At 35.7% G+C, this 22,948-nt stretch overlaps 2 protein-coding genes across 2 annotated transcripts in view; one reads left to right on the top strand and one right to left on the bottom strand.

Annotated features, from left to right (window-relative positions):
* LOC6043303 (vacuolar protein sorting-associated protein 41 homolog) overlaps positions 1–14,017 on the top strand; it is a 46,641-nt gene extending 32,624 nt beyond the window's left edge. Inside the window, 4 exon segments of the mRNA XM_038250889.1 lie at positions 6,140–6,251; positions 6,900–7,150; positions 12,866–13,307; positions 13,368–14,017. Coding sequence (XP_038106817.1) covers positions 6,140–6,251; positions 6,900–7,150; positions 12,866–13,307; positions 13,368–13,950 — 1,388 coding nt within the window. The 3' untranslated portion in view covers positions 13,951–14,017.
* LOC6043307 (tRNA-dihydrouridine(47) synthase [NAD(P)(+)]-like) lies at positions 14,009–19,333 on the bottom strand. The gene is made up of 3 exons (XM_001870887.2): positions 19,156–19,333; positions 17,542–19,093; positions 14,009–14,276 (listed from the first exon to the last, which is right to left on the bottom strand). Exons 1-3 carry the CDS (start codon positions 19,185–19,187, stop codon positions 14,088–14,090), a joined length of 1,773 nt encoding a protein of 590 aa, XP_001870922.2. The 5' UTR covers positions 19,188–19,333; the 3' UTR covers positions 14,009–14,087.
* Positions 19,334–22,948: the final 3,615 nt, after the last annotated feature.

Genomic DNA, 22,948 nt, shown 5'->3' with positions numbered 1-22,948 from the left:
CTCTCTGCTGCTCACTGCTCTCTTTAATTTTCATTGCTTACTTGGATGAGATAAACAAAAACAAACCCATCCAGATTTTGCAAATAATATTATTATCAATTATATTATATTATTATAATACACCATATTCAAGATTTACACAACGAAATGGGGGTGTTTAAATCAAGAATCGTTTAAAAAAAGAATGTCCGTGACTTAAATTGAGAATATGACTTAAATTAAGAATCTTTGGGAATTCGTAATTTGTCGGAGAATTTTCAAAATGTATCAAAAGTATTTTGTTTAGTTATGATATAAAAACATTTTGCATGGTTTTGGAACACCTGGGATGTTCTAGTCCATCCGAAACATCCGGAAATTTTGTGCAACAGGCTAACCAAAGAAACAAGTTGAAACTTCAAAATTTTGTCAACGGATCCTACCCAGACTGCTTCAAGAGTGCGGTAGGCTACAGTGCATTGTTGTAACAACTTATTGGGATGATCTGGGTCATCCAAGGACTCCCTGGAGTTAAGATCTGTGGGTCTACCGCCGTAACAAGCCAGAGGTCGACGGGGGTTTACCCCGGAACATATCCGCATAGCTCCAGTGAGAATGGTAGACTACTTTGCTGATATGTTGGGATATCCTGGGTCATCCAAGGACTCACTGGAGTTAAGATCTGTGTGTCTACCGCCGTAACAAGCCACAGGTCGACGGATTTTGGCCCTGGAATATACCCGCATAACTTCAGTGAGTATGGTTGACTACTTTGCTGATCTGTTGGGCTGTCTTGGGTCATCCAAGGACTCCCTGGAGTTAAGATCTATGGGTCTACCACCGTAACAAGCCAGAGGTCGACGGTTTTGACCCCGGAACATATCCGCATAGCTTCAGTAAGTATGGTAGACTACTTTGCTGATGTGTTGTGATGTCTTGGGTCATCCAAGGACTCTTCTGGAGATATGATAGACCACCAGATCTTAACTCCAAGGAGTCCTTGGATGACCCAAGTCAGCCCAACACATCAGCAAAGTAGTCTACCATACTCACTGGAGCTATGCGGGTATGTTCCGGGGTAAAAAACCGTCGACCTCTGGCTTGTTACAGCGGTAGACCCACAGATCTTAACTTCAGTGAGTCTTTGGATAACCCAGGACATCCCAACTCATCAGAAAAGTAGTCTACAATACTCACTGAAGCTATGTGGATATGTTCCGGGGTCAAAAACCGTCGACCTCTGGCTTGTTACGGCGGTAGACCCACAGATCTTAACTTCAGTGAGTCCTTGGATGACCCAGGACATCCCAACTCATCAGAAAAGTAGTCTACAATACTCACTGAAGCTATGTGGATATGTTCCGGGGTCAAAAACCGTCGACCTCTGGCTTGTTACGGCGGTAGACCCACAGATCTTAACTTTAGTGAGTCCTTGGATGACCCAGGACATCCCAACTCATCAGAAAAGTAGTCAACCATACTCATTGTAGCTATGCGGATATGTTCCGGGGTCAAAATCCGTCGTCCTCTGGCTTGTTACGGCGGTAGACCCACAGATCTTAACTTCAGGGAGTCCTTGGATTTGTTTTGTAATTTTCCTCGAGGGGGGGAGGGGTCTGACATATAAAAAAAAACTGTCCACGTGGTTTATGGATAGTCCCTAGGCGCGCGGACAATTTCCAATTCGAGCAAAAAAAATCAAACTCAAAACCGAGCTCAAAATTAAAAAAAATCTGCCTTCGATTATCCGCCGGACACTTGACTAGCAACAGTCAGTGATAGAGAAAAAGAGCTGTCGATTGTTAGCTATCATTGCAAAATTGATCGAAATTCCGATCAAATGTCAAACGAACTAGTGATACGCGAATGAATTTCGGGAGAGAGTCAATTGAGCATTTGAGTGACTTTGTGTGGCGCTCATTCATTCGTGTGTGTTTGAGCGAAAGCAGAATGTCTAGGTCAGGCAGACGTAGCGAAAATGAGAGAAGAACTCAATCAACTGTCAGAAAAAATGTCGATCCATCACAACCCCTGCTCCAGACAATTTTACATAAAAGTCTCCACATTGACCATTGTCCTATGTCCAATCCTTGGGAAGATACAGCGGTTTTAAAAATAAAAATGTTGAAAAAACGGTTTTTTTGTGGTTTTTGGCAATTTCTATATGACAGACTTGGTTTTTCAGTCTCGTAAATATTTTTACCGGAAAGCTCGTCCAATTTCCCATAAGTTTGCCTTTGACAGCTTTTTGATTTATATCGTTTTTATATTTACCCTGACTGAAAAGTCCGTCGGACGTCCGTCGTTTGTCGTCCGTGCAATCGTACGACGTCGCACGACAATGTCGCGCGACTATCGCACGAATGTCATACGTTTTTGCACCAAAATGTCGTATTTGTCGTGCGATCGATGATCGAAATTGTACGACATTGTCGTACGACATTCGACCGACGTCGCACGGTTTTGTTATTTAGAATGTCGTGCTATTGTCGTGTGCTGTCATTTCGGATTTTTAGGTTATGTTGCAGTTGAAAAAACTTTTGTTTTGTTTTTATTGTTTTTATTTCAACTGTCAACATTTCACAAAAATATTTACTTGTTCACTTAATTTCACTTGCGGATCGCCGATTCTTCTCAACTTTGCTTCCTTCGGGATTTGCCTTGACCGCAGCTTCCGGCTTGGATGTTGGAGGCGGCCGTGGCAGCATCTTGGCCGTGTTGGACTTTTGCTCCTCGACGCGCTGATCAAAACCCGGATGCGACACCTTGGCGACGATCTTGAACCTCCGACGGATTGATGTTTACCGGAGTTCGAGAGGCTGCTTCCTTGGGTTCTACGGAAGCCACGCTGGACCACACGGGGACGCATGGTTTCCGGCAGGATCAGATCAGAATATGTTTGTTGCCTGAAAAAATATAACATCAATCAACAATTGGCAAGAATTTATAAATTAAATTCAGAATTCAATAATAATAATAATAAAATTTCAAAACAATACAATTTCAAATATGTAATATTCAAATATTTTGTAACTATAAAAGAAAAACTAAATTTATTTATTCTCGCTTACTTTTAGAAAATGTCCTATGTACATAGAAAACCCATGGCGCATTGGTTTTTAAAAGAATTCTAATTGAAGACATCTTAAAAATTTAAATTTAAAAACGTATAAAACTCAAATTACTGCAAATAATTAAAAAATCCGACAGTATTATTATTATTTAAAAATTGTACCAAATTTGAGAATTCTAAAAATATTTAATGATCAAACGTTTACAAATTTCAGCATCATCATCTCATCATCAAATTCTAAAATTCTAAATTTCTAAAATTCTAAAATTCTAATTTTCTGAATATTAAAATTGGAGAGTACCTCAATACCAAAATCATTTACTTCAATTCGTGATATTTTTAACTCCTATTTTTCATTAGACCAAAAAAAAATTCAAAAGTTAATAGATTTAAAATTTTTCCAATTTTAAAATTGAGAAATTTTTAGATTTTTTTAAAAGAATTTTTAAAAGTTTAAAATATTTAAAAGAAATAAAAACTTTAACATTTTTAAAATTTAAAAAATATATTTTGTAAAATTTTTGTATTTTTTTTTTATTTTTTTTAATTTTTAGAATTTTTTAAATTTGTTTTATTTAAAATTATCAAAAATTTAAGATGTGCAAAAAAAAGAGATTTTTTTAATTTTTAGAATTTTAAGAAACTTACTAATTTTTAAAATGCGTAGAATTTATAACAAATAGAATTTTTGATAATTTTTATTTAAAAATATAAATTATTTGAATTTTAGCATTTTTAGAATTTACAATTTTGGAATTTTAGAACATATAATTTTTAGAATTTTAGAATTCAAAATTTCAACTCGTGCGACTAACGTTTTGGGAATTTATGAACTTTATAATGTTAGATTTTTAGTATTTATGAATTGATAAATTTTGTATTTAAGAATTAGGAATTTTAATATTTAAATTATTGTCAATTTTAAAATTTTCATATTTCAGAGTTTATTTTTTTTAATATTTGAAGACTTTGAGAATTTTAAATTAATGAATTGTATAATTTAAGAATATTAACAATTTGCACAATATCAAGAAATTAAATGAATTTAGAATTTTCAATTTCTTGCATTCTTAAGTTCTGGAATGCTAGAATTTTAAATTAAGAATGAAAAACTTTATAATTTAATTTTACAATTATCAAATCAAATCAGCGTTGAAGTTTTTTTTAAGCATTATTGGATTAAAAAGTTAAGAATTTGTGATGTTCATCTAATTTTTAATTTCGATCGTCCAATCGCACTCCCAGCACACCTCCTCCATCGTTTCTAAAACATGACTCACCAGTTCCATTAGATATGGAGGCAACCTCCCGCGGAAAGTAAAACACCAAACACTAACGGCTTCCTCGATCGCAAACTGGTTCCTTCCCGTCCCGTCTTCCAGAATGGCTCGCCGAGTAATCCATATTTCCCGTCCTCCTCTTCCTCCTATACCGCCACGAAGACCGCAATCTGGAATACAAGACAATTTGATTCGGTTGTCGCCCACTCCGGCCGGAACTTTCCGGCAGAAAAAGTAATTCAATCTAGAACACAACTTACCTTTAAACTGGCCAAAATCCTCCCAAAGCCTAAAACCAACAACAATTTGTTCGACTCGGTTGCAATCAAGTCCGAACAAGTTCAACTGAAGAGAACTGTCAAACTGTTTGCGTCGACGATAATCGACGTCGAATTGAAGGTAAATCGATGGAAAAAAACAACGTCGGGCATGTCGAGTGTTTGTCGTACGTTTGTCGTCCTTTCGACCAATCGATATCGAAACGGTAAAATCAAAACCGTGCGACAACTCGTACGACGTGCGACATTTTTCAAACAGGGTACGTAAGCAAATTTACTGTCCTGGTTTCTACCACACTGAAAAAAATATTCTATTTTCAGTTATTAGCAATGCAATTAAGCTTATATCTGTAAGTCCTTACATCCAATTGAAATGCTGTCAAAGGCAAACTTATGGGAAATCGGACGAGTTTTCCGGTAAAAATATTTACGAGACTGAAAAACCAAGTCTGTCATAAAGAAATTGCCAAAAACCATCAAAAAACCTATTTTTTTCTACATTTTTATTTTTAAAACCGCTGTAACTTTACAAGGATTGGACTTAGGACAATGGTCAATATGGAGACTTTTATGTAAAATTCTGGATTCTGGATTCTGGAGAATCGATTCCCGTATTCAGTTTTTGAAAATTTTGACGTTTAGAGCACTTTTCAGAAAAACAGTTTCAGTAAATGATTTTTGTATTTTTTTAGGTGAGTTGCTCCATCCTGCATTTTTCGTGAGTCTTTTTGTAACATCTTAGGCTATCTTCACAAAAATTTTGAACGAAAAAAATCGTGGGCCCCCTCAAATTTGACTTTTAAACTTAAAAATCAAAAATCTCATAAAAGTTGGGTGTTTTTTTCTTTCAGTGTATTTTTATCGAAAAGCCCGTCAAATTTCCTACAAGTTTGTCTTTGACCACTTTTTGATACGATGCAACGGCTTCGAGATACAGAAATATTTTAATTCCGAATTACAAAAATATTTAAAACACTTACGCCCTTCTCAAATGTCATTATCGTGTGGAACTGGCTCCATATACACAAAAATGGCTTATATAGGACTAGGATAACATGTCTACAAAGTGTCATTGAAATCGGAGAGGGTCGAGAAAAAAGTACCTGAAAAATTCCTGTTTTGGGCTGGAATTGCTCAATAGCGTAAAAAAAACAATAATAATGGCACGAAATCAAATATAATCTAACGCAAACGCAGCCAGTCCGATGAAAGCATGCTGGAAAGACTTGTGATTAGATTACGCCCCACCCGAGAACACCCGAAAATGTAGAACAAAAATTAAAGCGGCCAGCTCTACTGTGTTGATTCTGAGAACGGAACACATTTCATAGAATATACAGGGAAGGAAGGATGCGTGGACATACCGTACCAAACGCTCCGGATTATTTTAATGTGGTGTGTGCAATTTTTGTGAGTGACGTGAGTTAAAAAAAAGCAATAATAATGTCACGAAAAACTATAAACACAACTGAAAAAAAACTAGTTAACATCATTAAAACGACAAAAAAAAACTTTTTTTTTCCTTCCAGATCACCTGCGAACCGACGTGGTGGTGTTCAACTGTCGACATTTCTTCCACGAGACGTGTCTGCCGGACAAGTATAATCTGGAATTTTGCACGGTGTGCAAATCGCGAAAGCCGTGATGATGTTTGCAATGAGGTTTTGTATGTTTTCGTTTATTCATTTATTGTGTGTAAAAGATGCCAGATAACTATAACGAATTGTGGATCGTAAAGTCAAACTTAGGACGTATATTTAAACTTTCCGCTGTTTTTTTTCTAATTTTAGAACTATGCTTATTTATTTTTTATATAAACTATAATCGAGGCTGAAAATATTCTCAATTTAATAATCTTGTGTTGTCATTCCATCCGAAAATTACCCTTTTAATGGTCTGATGTTCTAGCCTAATTTAAATTTTACTGTTAGTCTAGACACCAGAAATTTAAGAAAGTTGCCGTTGTCATGTCATCGCGCTGATAAGAGAACGTCAATACGCTTATCAATGGTCAACACTAACACGAATGCGCGCAAACCACACGACTCACGAGTGTAACCATGCGGTAATCCACGACACCGAGCGTGTTATCAACGCGAGTAGAACCAAAAATACATGAAAGGGGGCTCGACTTCTTGACCCGGTCAGGTCAGTCCAAGAAAACAATAATTTCGAACCTACGTCTGCAAGCAGAGATTAGAACAGTTTGGAAAAATACCATCCCGAAATACTGGACCGGTTTCAGTGTTGCTTACAATCAGGTTTAGTAGAGAGCAGCGTATAAACAACAAACTCCGAAGCCGAAAAAGACACAAACCAAAAGCGAGAAAGAAGTGCAGATAGGTCGCAAGTGTGTGTTTGGTCGCTTCGTTGGCGCTTGTGTTACAAAATCAGTCTCGCTTCAGCAGTCTATCGGTTCGGTTGTCGTTCAGCGCGCCCGCAGGAGAAAGTGATAAAAAGACAGACAGATCGCGCGTTCTACGTGGCCTGGTTTCATAATTTTTGGTTTAATTTGTTCTTGTTTTGTAGGAGAAAGAGAGGTAAGCTTTGATAATAAAATAGAAGATATTTATTCCAAAATATACAACAACTAGTTGGATAAAAATGATCCATCAGCATAAATAGAGGTGGTGGGAAACTTATCATCCGTAGATCTGACAATCAATTATCTCTCATTAAGATTACCAAAAAGAACCGGCTTAGCGACGGATGCTATTTTTGACTCGCGGTTGTATTTGTATCTGCCTTATTTTACTTTTATACTACTTTTGTTGTTGTTGTCTGTTACTTCACTTTCCACGATTCATTCCCTCGGGCTTTTGGCGTTTCGAGCTTGACTTTGGAGGTAGTGACCTTTCAATACTTTTTTTGTTGTACATTGTGAAGGGTAAAGTGTGGTAATGTTGACTTGGGAAAAGTTAGACCACCTTTTTCATTAAACATTCAGCAGAAATAAATAAAGCAAACTTTTCGTCGAAATAATAATTGGTCACAATTATGAATACGTAGGCGATACCTTAACAGGGCAAAGACAGGTTGGATTAACCCTCTACTGCCCAAATTTTTTTTCGAGCATTTTTATTTTTCCCGTGTTTTTGGGTTCATTCTGATCAATTTTTGTTCTATGAAAATCTTTACTTCTCTTGTTTTATTTTTAAGTATTTACATTTGCATTTATAATTATTATGTTTTGCTTATTTTTCACATTTTAGAGTAATCTAGAACGAAATCATTATCATTTAAATTGTTCAGAGGCATAGTCTGGGACAATACAAAAATTACTGCTTACTTATTTTTACATATAAATGAAAAACACAGCCAAAGTTGACCCCAGAAAAAAATACATATTTTAAAGAATTGGCAAAGTCACGTAAAACAAGTCACACTTCTAAGCCTAAAATTTTCTTAAATTTTAAGAGTTCTTCAAAATCGAAAGTTGGTTGGTTCCCTCCTGTTTGCAAATTCTCACTATTTAAACAAATCGTTTTGCATAAAAAATGTAGAGAAACTTGTTTGCTCACTTCCCATCATTCTATTTCATAAGCTTTTTTTTTAAGAAAATAAAAGGTCCAATGAACTTATTTTTCCTTTTTGGGAAATTTAAGATGGTTTACAAATCACCCAAAAAGCAAAATAATAGAATTTTATTTTTGCCATTTCGTCGTGAAACTACTTACTTTTCCTGTCATTCTTGAACGACAAAATAGAGCAATTCTCTGAGATTTCGGTCATTGAAAATTTGGAAGCCATTTTGCATCATAAGTTTGTCCATATAATTTCCATACAAATTTGGCAGCTATCCATACAAACATGATATATGAAAATTCAAAAATCTGTATCTTTTGAAGGAATTTTTTGATCGATTTGGTGTCTTCGGCAAAGTTGTATGGTATATTTCGATTTTTTGAAAAAGAAAACAGTATTGATTCAAAAAATCATAACTCGGTCAAAGATTTTTTGCCCATTCTGAAAATTTCTGAAAAGTTGGCATTTGATGTCCTCTAAAACAAATCAGAAAAAATAAATAAAAAGAGTGTTTTTTTGCAAATAGTTAAATAAACAATAAACAAATAACTTGTTTATTTTGCATCATTAAGTTTTCCATATGTACCTTCAAGTCTCTAGACAATTTTTGGTGCTCGTCATGCAAAATGGATATAAATTTATGAAATTATTTATCTTGAGAAGGCATTTTCTGATCGATTCGTTGTCTTCTGCAAGGTTGTAGATTATGGTTAGGCCCAGGGCTGTGGAGTCGGAGTCGGAGTCGGAGCCGGAGTCGGTGGAGTCGGGTCTTTTTGAGGACCTGGAGTCGGAGTCGGAGTCGTCAAAACTCGAACAGCTGGAGTTGGAGTCGGAGCCGGAGTCGGCTAAATTTTATGAGCTGGAGTCGGAGTCGGAGCCGGAGTTATCTTAGATTCAACAAAAAATATGTTTTTTTACAAAACAACTTCAAATAAAAACAGCTTTATTTACAAAACAACTTATATTTTTAATTGATTTATCAGATGCCATTATGTATTTGAAGCTTTTTATTGTGATTGAAAAGCTCTAATTGTGTTATTACACTATAATCACTAAATGATAACCTCTTACCCAAGTATGTAGTATCATAATTCAAAAAATAATAAAAAAATATTGGTTATGTAGTAAGACTATATTTATGTTCCCTTTCAATTCAAATTTGACCAAATTTCATCCAGTTATTTCTGAAAAAAGTACACACAAAGTCATCTTTTACCCCGATAGCGAATGTCTTAGAGGTTTTAAGCTAAATCGTTTTTAGGAAAAAATTACGAGGTACATAAAAAGATTATAAATAGTAATCACTGTTTTTGCAGATCGAAAAAGAGTCACTGACAGTTTAACTTTTGTAACAAATAATCAACGATAATAACAATCTCTTACTTGGAACTCAACATGCGCATTTTGTTTATAACTGAGTACAAGAAAATCAAAGTGTTAACAAAAAATGTCAAAAGAAGTTGCAACAAATTTGAAATAATCATTGATTGTTGATGTTGATGTTGATTTTAGGTAAACTATTTCGATATCGTTGCAAATTATCGTTGAACAAATCTCAAGAATTCAGTATAAAAATGAACTAATGAAAAATTTATTGAACAAAATATAGGATTTTAATTTATTTGTCAAATGTTATAAATAAAAAACACAGAATCAAAATATTATCAACTGGTACGAATTTTCTCATACTGTATGTCTTACGCCAATATGACGGAATGTGATAATCATTGCAAATCAATGTACCTTAAAAAAAGAAATATTTGTGACCTAGAAAATATTTTACTTGTGGATATTTGTTTTTTATTATATTTTAAGTTTTTTCATATATTTTGATGGAGGCGCAAGATCATCCATAAAGCTTCGTTTTAGGTGAAGATTCACGAAGTTTCGTGCACCTCCTTTTTAAAGTTTATAAAATTTTAAAATTAAAATAAATTAAAAATTTCCAGGTTGAAATATTTTCCATGTCGCAGATATTTGAAAAGGACATCTTTAGCGTCCTTTCCTTGAAGAATTTGTTTAGATACATTGATTTGCAATAATAATCTCCTTCAGCCATGGCATGATGTCCATGTACTTCTTAACAAAAAAACAAAAAAAAAAATTCGTTTAAAAATGTCATTTAAAAAACAAGGTGCCTGTCACTGTGCTTCTTACAAATGTAAGCCTGAAAGTGAGCAAATTGAATTTTAATGTTCAATAGATCATTAAGGCCAGATTTCTTTTAGTTATTCATTCAAAAATAACAATTTAATATTTAAGATATTAGCTTTGAAAAAAATATTTTCAAATTTCAGGTTAAGCAAGTAAATCCAAATTTACTTACAAAACTGTTCTTCTCAAAATGCCTCAAAAACTGAAGATATTTTTTGATTTCTGTTTCCATAACGTATAAAACTTGTAACCTAGAAACTTTTTTTTCCGTTTATTTACTTTATTTTACTTTTACTTAACTTATTTTTCTTGAGAAAAACATGACGCTTAGAGAATATTTAAATAATCCTATTTATCAATGTTTTAAAAATAATTAACTAATAATAGTTTACTAACTTTTGAAACATTTAAAAACATGTGGAGTCGGAGTCGGAGCCAACCATTTGTTGAAAGCTGGAGTCGGAGTCGGAGTCGGCAAGAGTTGGTAGGCCGGAGTCGGAGTCGGAGTCGGAGCCAACCATTTGTTCAATGCCGGAGCCGGAGTCGGAGTCGGAGTCAGCTAATCTGAGAAAGCCGGAGTCGGAGTCGGAGTCGTTTTAAATATGACCCGACTACGCAGCCCTGGTTAGGCCTTTCAAATTCGAACAGATACAAGGAAAAAATCTTTTTTTTTAACTTTTTATGAATAAAAATTGCAATTCATGAATTCTCTAATACGAAGTTTTTCATTCTAGATTTTTTTATGTTTTAGTGGACAAAAAAGACATGTTTTGAGCCGCCCCTCACTAATGTTGCTCCAGATATTGAGACATTTTAATAAGCTCTAAAATTTTTAAATTCTAAAGTAAAAAAAAACACTAACACTAAAAAAATACAAGGTTTCAAAATCATAAAAAAAAACAAAAAAATTGTTTTTAGATTCTTGAATTTTGCATTTTTTTTAAATGCAGAAAATTAGATTTTCATTTAAATTTTAAATAATAGAATTTCTGTTATTTTTAATTATTGTATCTTTAACCCAGTCACGACGTTCTACCAGGATTCTAGCAGATTTCTTACAGAGCTGGATATTCTTAAAGCATTCTAGCAGAAATGTTTTACCGTTCTAGAAGGAATATGGCAGAACCAGCTCTGCTAGAATATTGCGTGACTGGGAATGTTTGGCTACTCAAGTCGGGATAATCGAGTGAGGAAAAGTCTGGAATCCGCAATGAATTTAGAAAAATCCAGGAATTTGTGTTATTTTTTTTTTCATAAGTCTGGAATCGCAAGCACAGGTAGTCGTAAAATTTTTTTTCTATCTTTCCAATAATTGTGTTCAATTTTGATATGTAAACTCAACTATCGGGTTTCTTAAAAAAAAAAAAAATGATAAAATTTTAAATTATGATATTTTTAACATTTTGTCAGTCTCTTTTATTTTCCTTTCTAAATCTGTATATGCACTTCGGAAGGAACCAGTCAAAAAAAAAATCAAATGGGCAGCAGCGGCGGCGAGAGCAAGCCAGAGAGGGTGAAGAAATGCCCCAAGAAATCGCTCCCTCTCCTTTGTTCTGCTGTTCGTAAAGCTGTTTCTTGACCCCTTTCCTTCCGAACTCCTTACTAGCCTTAAATAAGGAACATAAAATTTATGTTTGAAAATGTTTAAAATGAACTATAACGTCTTATGTATTTTTTTTTTATTGTTTTAGTTTTCGCTTTTTTTTCTAAATTATGAGTGCTTCCATGTTTTGCAAAATTAGTTGTTTAAATAGTGAATATTAGCCAATTGGATGGAGTTTGGAGCGAGTGCTTAACGTGCCAAACATCCCCTATATACTTTTTAGAATAAATGTCTATTTTTTCTTAAGCCATTATTATTTCTCTTAATTTGTTTAAACATTTAGTTCGGTGGTAGATGTTTACTTTTTCGTAAACAGTTTTCTCAATATATATTTTTTTTTTTTCATTATTTCCTATTCCTATTATTTGAGGTTTTGGAAAAGTCGGGATTTTGAAAATGGGTTTTAGTGGCCACCCTGTCATCATATCTGGATTTTGCTGAATCTTAGAATTTAAAATTTCGGAATTGATTGATTTTATTTTTTAAATTTTTGGAGTTTTGTAAATTTTTAAGAGCAATACACATTCATGATCGTGACAACAGAGTTCAAAATAATCGAAATGATCATTAAATTGAGTTCTAATCAGCTCTTCTTAAATATTGTGATTTAGAATAATTACCAAAATATTGATAAATTTCATAACAGCACACTGCTAACTGATTATCAAATATTAAATATTTGTAGCCGCATCCCGGACGCAAAGTATAAAATGTCGAGTAGGTATACTTCGTCGAGTGTTTTATGTTCTTTCCTAGCACGTTTGCAGTGACTTTTAATACAGCAATCCTTAATTCTTTGTGATATAGTCAACTCTTGTGTTCTAATTCTTGAATGCCATACCTGTTTCCAACGCTTTTGCACCTGTTGTTCTGCAAATATCTTGTAATTATCAACTTTCCGCTGCATGAACTCTTCATAGATGTCCAACATTTCTTTCTCTGTGTAATAACCCACCATACCTCCCACCACCAGCACCGATCCAGATCATGACGCAGCAGGGGCCCGCCTTCGACTCGAACTGCATGACGCTGACGCGGTTCGTGCTGCAGGAGCAGAAGAAGCACAAACAGGCCACCGGCGATCTGTCCCAGCTGCTGAACTGCATCCAGACGGCGATCAAAGCGATTAGTTCGGCGGTGCGCAAGGCCGGCATCGCCAAGCTGCAGGGAATCTCCGGCGACACGAACGTCCAGGGCGAGCAGGTCAAGAAGCTGGACGTGCTGTCGAACGAGATCTTCATCAACATGCTGAAGTCGTCGTACGCGACCTGCCTGCTGGTGTCGGAGGAGAACGACAACGTGATCGAGATCGAGACGGAGGCGCGGGGCAAGTACGTGGTGTCGTTCGATCCGCTGGATGGATCGAGCAACATTGACTGTTTGGTGTCGATCGGGTCGATCTTTGGGATTACCAAGTGAGTTAAGAAGAATAGATGATCGCTGGTGGGGTAGATTTAATCACGATCGAATTTCAGACGGATCAACGATGGGGCGGAACCTTCCGAGGCGGACGCGCTGCAGCCGGGCAACAAAATGGTCGCCGCCGGGTACGCGCTGTACGGATCGGCCACGATGATCGTGCTGAGTTTGGGCGAAGGCGTCCACGGGTTCATGTACGATCCGTCGATCGGGGAGTTTGTGCTGACGGACTACAATCTGCGCATTCCCGAGCGGGGCAACATCTACTCGATCAACGAAGGTTACGCTTCGACGTGGGACAAGTCCGTGTTGAACTACGTCCAGGATAAGAAGGACCCGGCCAAGGGCAAGCCGTACGGAGCGCGTTACGTGGGCAGTATGGTGGCGGACGTGCACCGGACGATCAAGTACGGTGGTATCTTCATCTACCCGGCGACGGCCGCGTCCAAGAACGGTAAGCTGCGTCTGCTGTACGAGTGCAACCCGATGGCGTACATCGTGACGAAGGCCGGCGGCAAGGCCAGCGCCGGTAAGGACAAGGAAATCCTGGACGTGGTTCCAACGTCGATCCACCAGCGCTGCCCAATCTACCTCGGCTCGAAGCTGGACGTCGAGGAAGCGCTCAGCTACATCAAGTGAGTTGCGTGTCTGTTTTTGTTTGTGTTTGCGGTTACTGTTAAGACGAAATAAATTGCCATTTTTCTTAGTTTGCAGCGTATATTTCTCAAATCGCTTTATCACATCCATTATTCAACAAAAGTAAACAAATCAAAAACCTAGTAAGAGTTTGCCTTGTGCTTTGGCACAAAGTTGAATCCGTCCGGCACGGGACCGAGCAGCATTTCGCTCAGCTTGACCCAGTCCGAGGAGTTGGGCGACGCCATCAGCGTTTCCAGGTCGTCCCGGCCGCGGAACGGTTCCGGACGCTGGTTGATTCTCTGCGGGGGTCGCTCCAGCAAGCCGTACTGCAAGAAAGAGAGTTGATTTTAGTTCAAAAGTTTTGCGCCCATGATTTTTTGCAATCGTTACATTTATTTATGAGTTTTACCATTTAATAATTTTAGAATTTCCAAACTTGAAGAATTTTACTTTTTCTAAACTTCAGTAATTTTGAACTTTAGAATAACAGATTTTTTTAAATTAAAATCAGCTTTAGAATGTCAGAACACCAGACTTTCAAAGCTTTTAGAATGTGTGATATAATTCTTGCTTATTTTTTCAAAAGGTTTTTTTTTGAAAAAGCAACGAGAGTTTTAAAATATTTTGAAGTCTAATTTAGGAAATTTGAATTTTAGAACTTCAAAAGTTTTGAAACCTTTAATTTCCAGATTTTTTTTTAATTTTTGAGCATTGGGTGTTTTTAATACCCCTGACTCAAGGCGGTTTCAACAAGGGAATGATGGAAAGAGAGGAATCACAAATCCGTATAAATAATTTCAAGATTTTTTAGGTGTAAACCGAAAACGCTATCAAAAATTAAAATGGAAGAAAAAGGCTTTTAACTGCTTATTGAATGGAGCACCCGCATTCGAGCAGTTTTTGACAGTTCGCTCCATAAGAAATACATTGTAGAAAAAAGCAAAAACTGCTCGAATGGAAGTGCTCCATTGTCGGTGTACAGGACGCCGCACTGTTTATTCATTTTCTGACGTAGGAACCATCCATAAACCACGTGGACACTTTAGGGGGAGGGGGGGGTATGGCGATTGTCCACGCTCCATACAAAAAAGATTTTTTTGTATGGACAATTGTCCACGAAGGGGGTACGAGAATCCCAAAAAAGTGTCCACGTGGTTTATGGATGGTCCCGTACATTCAATTCCAAACCCAGTCATTGAGTTGGAAAAATATTTTTTTTTTCAAGTTTTCTTTTCTTGATTTGTGTGCACCTACGTCGAAGACAAAGATTGTTTACTTTTTGCTCTTTGGTCTGACAGTCTTGGTCTGACAGATTTGGTCTGTCAGTTTTATCATGGATTTTGGTCTGGTCTAGGCGAGGGATAGGACACAGCACCTTCCTGGGTTTCAAAAACACCCAAAAAGCAAAAACTGGAAAAACTCCAGAATTTGACTCAAAAACATGAACAGATAATAAAAAAAGTTATGTCTTTGTTTTTTTTTAAATCAAAAAGCATCAATTTCGGGAAAATAAAAAAAAACCTATTATATAAATATCAAACATTGACAAATTCAAAAAAAGTCAAGAATTTAAAAATTTTGTACTTAAAAATTTTATGAACATCCGAATTTTGGACCTTTCAATTTTAGAAATTTTAGATGTGTAGAACTTCAGAATTCCAATAATTTTAGAGCTCAAAAAATTAAAGAATTTCAAAGAACTTTAGAACTCCATAATTTCGGTAACTGGGCTGGGAACGTAGCCCAGTCACCGAATGCTGCTCGCTAACTGGGCTGGAATAAAATATAACGAGGGGACCACCGATGCATAATGTTTACCTGGTGAAATATAAAAAGAAAAGTTTTCAATGCTTACATTTCATATTTCTTTAATTGTGACTTAAAACTAAATTAAAGTTGGAAAAAAACATATTTTTATTTACTGAACATGATTTTGCATCCATGAACCCCTCAGTCATTACGATTTGTTTTGGGTTTTTGACGTTTGTCTGCTTTTTAACTGGGCTACGGCCCAGTTATCGAGCGCCCAGTTAAACAACGCCCAGTTACCGAACAACTACTTTAATTTAAAAACATGAAAAGATAGTTTAAATTTATTTTTTTTTTGTCAATATCAAGAAAATTCAAAATTGGGCAATTGAAAAAAAAACATTTTCATAAACAATTTATGAATTTTGAATTTTTAAATTAGAAATTTGAAATCTCAATATTCGAAATTTTCAAATTAGATTTTTGAGAGCTTAGCCATTTTTGAACTTTAGAAAAACAGAGTCTAAGATTATTATGAATTTCTACTTTGGAATGTAGAATTTCAGAATTTCAAAAAAAAATGAATTAGATTTTTTACTTCAAAATGTTATGTTTCAAATTAGATTTTTAGAATTTTATAATTTTAGAATCAAGTAATTTTAGAGTTCAAGAACTTCAGAATATCAAGAACTTAAGAATTTTAGAGTCTTAGAATTTGTAAAACTACAGAACTTTAAGAATTTCAGAAGTCCATGATAATTTGACTCCAAAAGCAAATAAAAAATGCTTATTTTTAAAATATAAAAAAAATCAAACTCTGAGAATTCAATAATTAAACAATTCTAAAGTTATGAATTTAGAAATTTAAGAGCTCTAAAATGTTAGAACCTATGCATTTGATGAATCTGAAAATGCAAAATTTGATTTAAAAAAATAGTAATTAGTAATCATTAAAATTTCTGAATTTTTGAAAGTTAAATACTTCAAAATTGTTATAACTTTAGAACTTCAGAATGTCATAGTTTGAGAACTTGAGAGAGTTAAAAAAATCAATTTTAGAATTTCAGAATCGTAAATTTTAAAAATTTGAGATTCAAAAGTGTTGATCTTAACTTTGGATTACCAATCCTCATATTTGGATCGATGACCATTGTTCTAAATGTCAAGATCTTGATCGAAATACTACCGTCAGCAGCAGTGACATTGGGCTATACAAATCTCACTTTTTCCATCCCAATTTCACCCCTGCTAACGGTATGTTTTTTCAATGTCATGTCATGACATTTTCAGATAGGTGGTTAAATATTGCCAGCTTCAACCGTTATACAATTTAAAAATAAATACAAAAACATTAAATATTTCTAAAAAGTTATTAAAAAAAAAAAAAAATAAGTTGATAGGTTAGTTGACGAAATCATAACATTTAAGAATTTGTAAATTTTAAATTTCAGAATAATGGAGTTGACATTGAGTTTCACCATTTTTGATTTTTTTAATTTAAAGATGTTAAACAAATTTAATTCTGGATTTTTGGAAGCATATAATTCTAAAATTATAAATGTTTGAACTTTGAAACCTGAGAATAAAAACAAATATTTAGAGTTTAGGAATTGAAGAACTTTAGATTTAGTTTTAAAATTTGAAAAAAAAACAAAGTTTTAGAATTTTAAAACAGTAAAATTCAAGATTTTTTCAGAATATTAAATCTCTGTATCTATTAGATCAAAAGTTATTGATCAGCAGTTTAAATTATTTTAGATTCATATTTAAATTTTAAGATCGAAATCGAACACAATCGTTTGCAATAACCAGGTCATTAAATTTTAAATCAAGCAAACTTACCGGCACATAGCGATGCAGAAACGATTGCCACTCCAGCAAGAACCGTCGCGTGTTCTCCACCCCCTTCGTATCACTTCCCCAGTGTTCCAGTCCGTAGTTCACGTACCGCTTCAGCATCTCCATCCGTTCGCTGCTGGATGGATCGAGCGCTTTTTGCTCCTTGATCTCTTGGAAGATCCACGGCTTGACCAGCGCCCCTCGCCCAATCATGACACCGGCCAGTTCCGGTGCACATTTCTTCGCCTCCGCGTAGTCCTCGTAGCTGAAGATGTCTCCATTGCCGTAGATGGGAACGCTCTTCACAGTCTGGGCGCACTGCCGGATGTAGTTCCAGTCGGCTCGCTTGGTGTAGCGTTGTTCTTTGGTTCTTCCGTGGATCGTCACCAAACTGGCGCCCCACTCTTCAAACTTTGGCACCAACTCATGGGCCACGTTCTTCCCGGCGTACACGCCGGTCCTCGTTTTGACCGTAAACTCTTTCCCGTAATCGGCCAATAATCGCGAGCAGCTCTGAACCAACACTTCCAAAACCTTCTCGCGCCGCAGTAGGGCACTTCCGCCGCCCTGGTTGAAAATCAGCTCGATCGGGCAGCCCAAATTTATGTCGACAAAGTCCACGTCGGCGTTTTCCGCAATCAGCTGACTGGCGTACGCTGCTAGCTTTCCGCTGTAGCCGCAGATTTGAACCCCGAACAAATCCTCCGACGGATGTCGCTTCGTCAACGCCCACTCCTGCATCATTCCGTTGATGATCGGAACCGAACAGGCCATCTCGCCGCACGTAATGTCCACACCGTATTCCTTGCAGATCCTCCGGAACGGCAAATTCCCCACCGTCGTCAGCGGACTCAAGTACAACTTGTCCTGAAAGTTGATCTTTTTGCGCTCCGCACTTTGCAGCTTAATAACGTCCTCATCGCTGCACGCTCCAATCCGTGCCTCCTGCCCTTCCGCCTTCTCCTTCGCTTCCTTCTGCAGCTGCTCAAACTTGCTCACGTACTGGTTTGACTTCTTAAAGTCGTACTTCTTTTTCCTCAGCGTATTCTGCAGCTCAAAGCCCAAACACATGCTGACCAGGTTCTTGTCCTCGCGCGAAATACCCTCCGCAATCTTGTTGTTCAAGTTCTCGTCCAGATGCGCCCCGGCAAAGCGGCACGTAACGCCAAAGTTGCAGTAACCCTTCAGCGAGTAAATGTAGCACGTCTCACCGATGTCCTTCGGCTTCAGCTGGACAAACTTTTCCAAATCGTGCGAGAACCGGCACCGCTCTTTGCTGCACTTGCCCAGCTCGGCGTTTCCATCGAGCAGCGTCTTGCACAGCCGGACGTCGTCCTGTTCCTTGAACGGAAGCGCGCGGTTCTTGTTCTGGCCACGGTTGCGCTTTTTTTGCTGCTTGCTTTTGCCGTCGCCGCCGTTTTCGAAGCGACCCTTCTTGGCGGACGGTTCGTCGTCACCACCCTCGGGCTTACCCGGCGGAGGATCGTAATCCTGGCCACCGGACGTGGGTGGCGCTGCCGGTTCGGGTACGGTGCTTTCACGTGGAACCACGAACCTAGAAATTAAGGTGGTTTAGCATTTTGTGCTCCTTCGAAGTCACCCATTTTTGAAACTCACTCTTTCTTGATGTAGCACACGGTTTCGTCCATATTGTGGCAACTTTTTTGCAGATGAAGTCAGCAAAATTAACGCGGCAAAAAGGTTTTATAAATTCAACAGATTGCGAAAAAAAGCCAAAATCGATGCTCCGAAGCGCGATGCCGGAGGTAAACAAACGCGGACGCGCACGTGCCCTTGACGTTTTGAGAGCAATGTGCACGTTTAAGAAAATCGTGAAGAAATGGCTGAACAAACACGTTGCTTGAAAATTAATCATTGTGAGCAATTCTCTACTAAACTCGGAAATGGATTTTTCCTAAGAGCCCTAAGAGGGATTTTACGGATTTTACTTATTTATATTTTTTTTTAATTTGGCTCAAACTTTGTGAGGGCCTTAAGGAATTAATTCCCTATCATCAATGAAGCAATTTTGTGTCATCATAACCATAAGTAAGGCTACCAACTCTTGCTGAGCAAAAATCCGTACACTTTGCCGATATGACACCATGGTATAACAAAAACTGTCTATGAATTATTTATATAAATTAAATTTAATAAATTTGAGAATTAAAAACATAAAACTGTGTCGTTTTTAGAGCTAACAAATTTCACACGTTGCACGTTTAAAAGTATTCATAAAATAAACCGTGATTTGAATCAAATCGTTATGTTCTTCAATGTTTTTTGTTAAACGTTTTAAAGTTTACAAAATGTCAAGTTTGCTTTTACGAATAATACCGTTCTTAGTGTTTTCACGAACACTTTTCCAGAGTTTTTTTTTATTGAAAAGGTCCTATAACATGTGAAACACAACAGTTTATAGGACCTTTAAAAAAACTCTAGATTTGTTAATTCAAATGTTCAAATGTTTTCACAAGTTTTAGAAAGCCTTTGGAAATGGATAAATATATATAGTAAGGAATTTCTAAAAGAACAATTCTAGAGTTTTTTTTAAAGGTCCTATCAACATATGAAAGACAATAGTTCAAAAACTCTAGAATTATTGATAATCAAGTTTTAATTGAGGAAACCCAGAAAAACTCTCCCTTTTTAAATCAAACTCACAGAAAAATAAAAATTTCTACACACAAAAAAATATTTCCGAATGTTACATCATTTATGATGTAACACTTTTGCACGTCATTAAACATTTAAATTTAAATGCAATTTTATGTAAATTTGTAACAAATTATACGTAAAAACATGATTTTACGTGTGATTCAACCGTTTACGTCGAATCTTACGTTAACATCAATTGAGTTTACATGTAATTAATTTTGTCCGTGTCAAGTAAATCCACATATTCTTTCTGTGTAGTTAACAAAAGCATCAACCAAATCAAAAAAGCAATTCAATGATTAAAAAGTTGTTAAAATTCCGTACAAATCCGTATTATGCGTAAAATTCCCTACAAAAATTCCGGCCTGTTAAACATCCGCGAAGAGGTTCGAAAATCCGTATGGTAAGGAAAAAATCCGTACAGTTGGTAGCCTTAACCATAAGTCATTTTTGGCAGCTGTTCATACCAAAATGGTGCATAAATATTCGAAAACCTGTAACTTTTCAAGACATGTTTTGATTGATTTGGTGTCATCGGCAAAGTTGTAGGTAATGATGAGGACTATTCCGAAAAAAATAGATACAATCGATCTATTTTTACAAAAACAAAAACAAAATAAAAATTTCCCAAAATTGTAGGGTTAATTTGAGAACACGCACCGACGTATTTTTGCTAAAAACATTCCGTGCTTGGATTGACTGATTAACGCAGTCAGTTTTACTATGTCGAGAGCGGTATGGTAATTTTAACCCTCGATTATGGAGAGAATGATAATGATTTCGTATTTGCTACCATGCAATTTTGTGGAAGCATGGTACATTTTACCATATTTGCGTTTACTTTCACCAAAAAGCCACAGTTAATTTAATAAGCAGCATTTTTAGCAAATTTTCTTAAAACTACCATGGTCGGGCTTTCAGTGTACTTTACAATTTTTTGATTAAGTGCATTCTTTTGAAAATATAGCCATTCTAAGTTAAATTTTGTCCGATAAATTCTGTTTTTTTACTTTTTAAAATAGTGTCCATATCAAAGTCCATATGGTTGTCCATTCCCAAAAGTATTTTTTTTTTCGAAAAGTTAAGAAAAATTCCTGCAATCTCGTCTAAGAAACATTGAAGATTGGGCCACTGGTTACTGAGATTGAAGAAAAAGAAACAGAAAATTGTTTTTTAAGGTCTCACCCAAACAACCCTCCATTTTATAATGTATAATATCTCAGCAACTTATGGTCCAATTTTCAATGTTTCAAATTTTCGAAAACAATATTTTGATTTTTTTTTTAATCAAGACTAACATTTTGAAAGGGACAAACATTCAATATACGCCCTTTTGAAAAAAAATATTTTCAGGAATGGACAACCATGGACACTATTTTTAAAAGTAAAAAAAATGGAATTTATTTAATTATTAATTTAGTATTTTGAAAACGGTGCACTTAATCAAAAGATTTGTAAAGTACTTTTCGATTGCAAAATTCAATTTTAAATAAAAAAATAAGGTCAAAAAATGTAAGTACTAGATTTATTTTTTTACAAAAATTACTATTTAATAAAACATAACCTGTCGGCAAAATTTAAATCCATACTTCTGAATAGGTTGAAAGATGCGGAGTTTTGTCCCCTAAAACATTTATTTTTTTTTAAATTAAAAAAATACACATTTTAGGAAATTGGGTCCTAAAATGAAGCTTAGATTGCTGATATTATTGTTTACAGCGTTAAAGCTTATTTTTCTGAGTACAATGACCCTTTCTAAATTAAATTTTCAAAAGGTCCTATCTGCATAGGAAACCCATGAATCTTAGGTTGTTTTGAAAATTTACTAGAATCTAGCTTTGTACGACCACAAAGAGTTTAAAATGGATTTTTAAGGTGAAGCCGTTGATCATTTTCGAAGAAAATTAATCATCACTATAAAAAATTGTGTATTAAATTCAATTTAACGAATTTCAGCACCAAAAGGAATCAGCATGTGCCGGTTGTTGCCTTCTTGAAGCCACTGAAGGAATTTTTGATCTAAATCAATTGTGCTTCAACATTTATATACTTTTGTGGCACAGTCATTGACGTCCTAGTTGGCAATCATTGATTAATGACAATTTCCATAACTTAACAAGGAATGGGATAATCGTTACCAAAAGGAATCAGCATGTGTAGGGCACTATTCTAAACAACTTGTTAAAGAAATTTTGTCAAAATATTGAAAGCGACGCAAAATTTATATCTTTGAAGGAAAAATCATGACAATGATGGAAGTCTTCACGTTAAATCAATTTGGAAAAATTAACCTCACGGTCCTTCTTGACAGAAAAGTTCCTACTTGACAGCTCATTCCAAGGGGAGCATAGTTGATCCGTCGAAAAATGTTGTCTTGTCAATTTTTTTGGCATTAAAATGAAAAAAAGTGATCAGAAATGGTTTTTAATCATATTTTTATACCGTTGTACATAAAAAATTACATAGGGCTTTAGTACCCAATTGAATTTCAATGAAAAAAAAAATCTCAATTGGGTATTAAAGTCCTATGTCAATTTTTATGAACAACGGTAAAAAACACGATTAAAAACCATTTCTGATCATTTTTTTTCATTTTAATGCAAAATTTTTTTTTGACAAGACAACATGTTTTCGATGGATCAGCTATGGTCCCCTTGGAACGATCTGTCAAGTAGGAGCTTTTCTGTCAAGAAGGACCGCGATGTTAATTTTTCAAAATTGATTTAAAAATCCATTTTAAACTCTTTGTGCT

Source organism: Culex quinquefasciatus, chromosome 2, assembly GCF_015732765.1.
Source record: "Culex quinquefasciatus strain JHB chromosome 2, VPISU_Cqui_1.0_pri_paternal, whole genome shotgun sequence".
Classification (NCBI taxonomy): Eukaryota; Metazoa; Arthropoda; class Insecta; order Diptera; family Culicidae; genus Culex; species Culex quinquefasciatus.
Note: the sequence above shows the minus strand (reverse complement) of the source record. Positions and strands in the feature narration are given on the sequence as shown.

Excerpts from the sequence above, each read along its gene's own strand:
- LOC6043307 (XM_001870887.2), bottom strand. The coding sequence starts at position 19,187 with ATGGACGAAACCGTGTGCTACATCAAGAAAGA. Across the intron at positions 19,094-19,155 it reads GTGTGCTACATCAAGAAAGA|GTTCGTGGTTCCACGTGAAA; the intron begins GTGAGTTTCAAA and ends CTTAATTTCTAG. Across the intron at positions 14,277-17,541 it reads TTCTGCATCGCTATGTGCCG|TACGGCTTGCTGGAGCGACC; the intron begins GTAAGTTTGCTT and ends TCTTTCTTGCAG.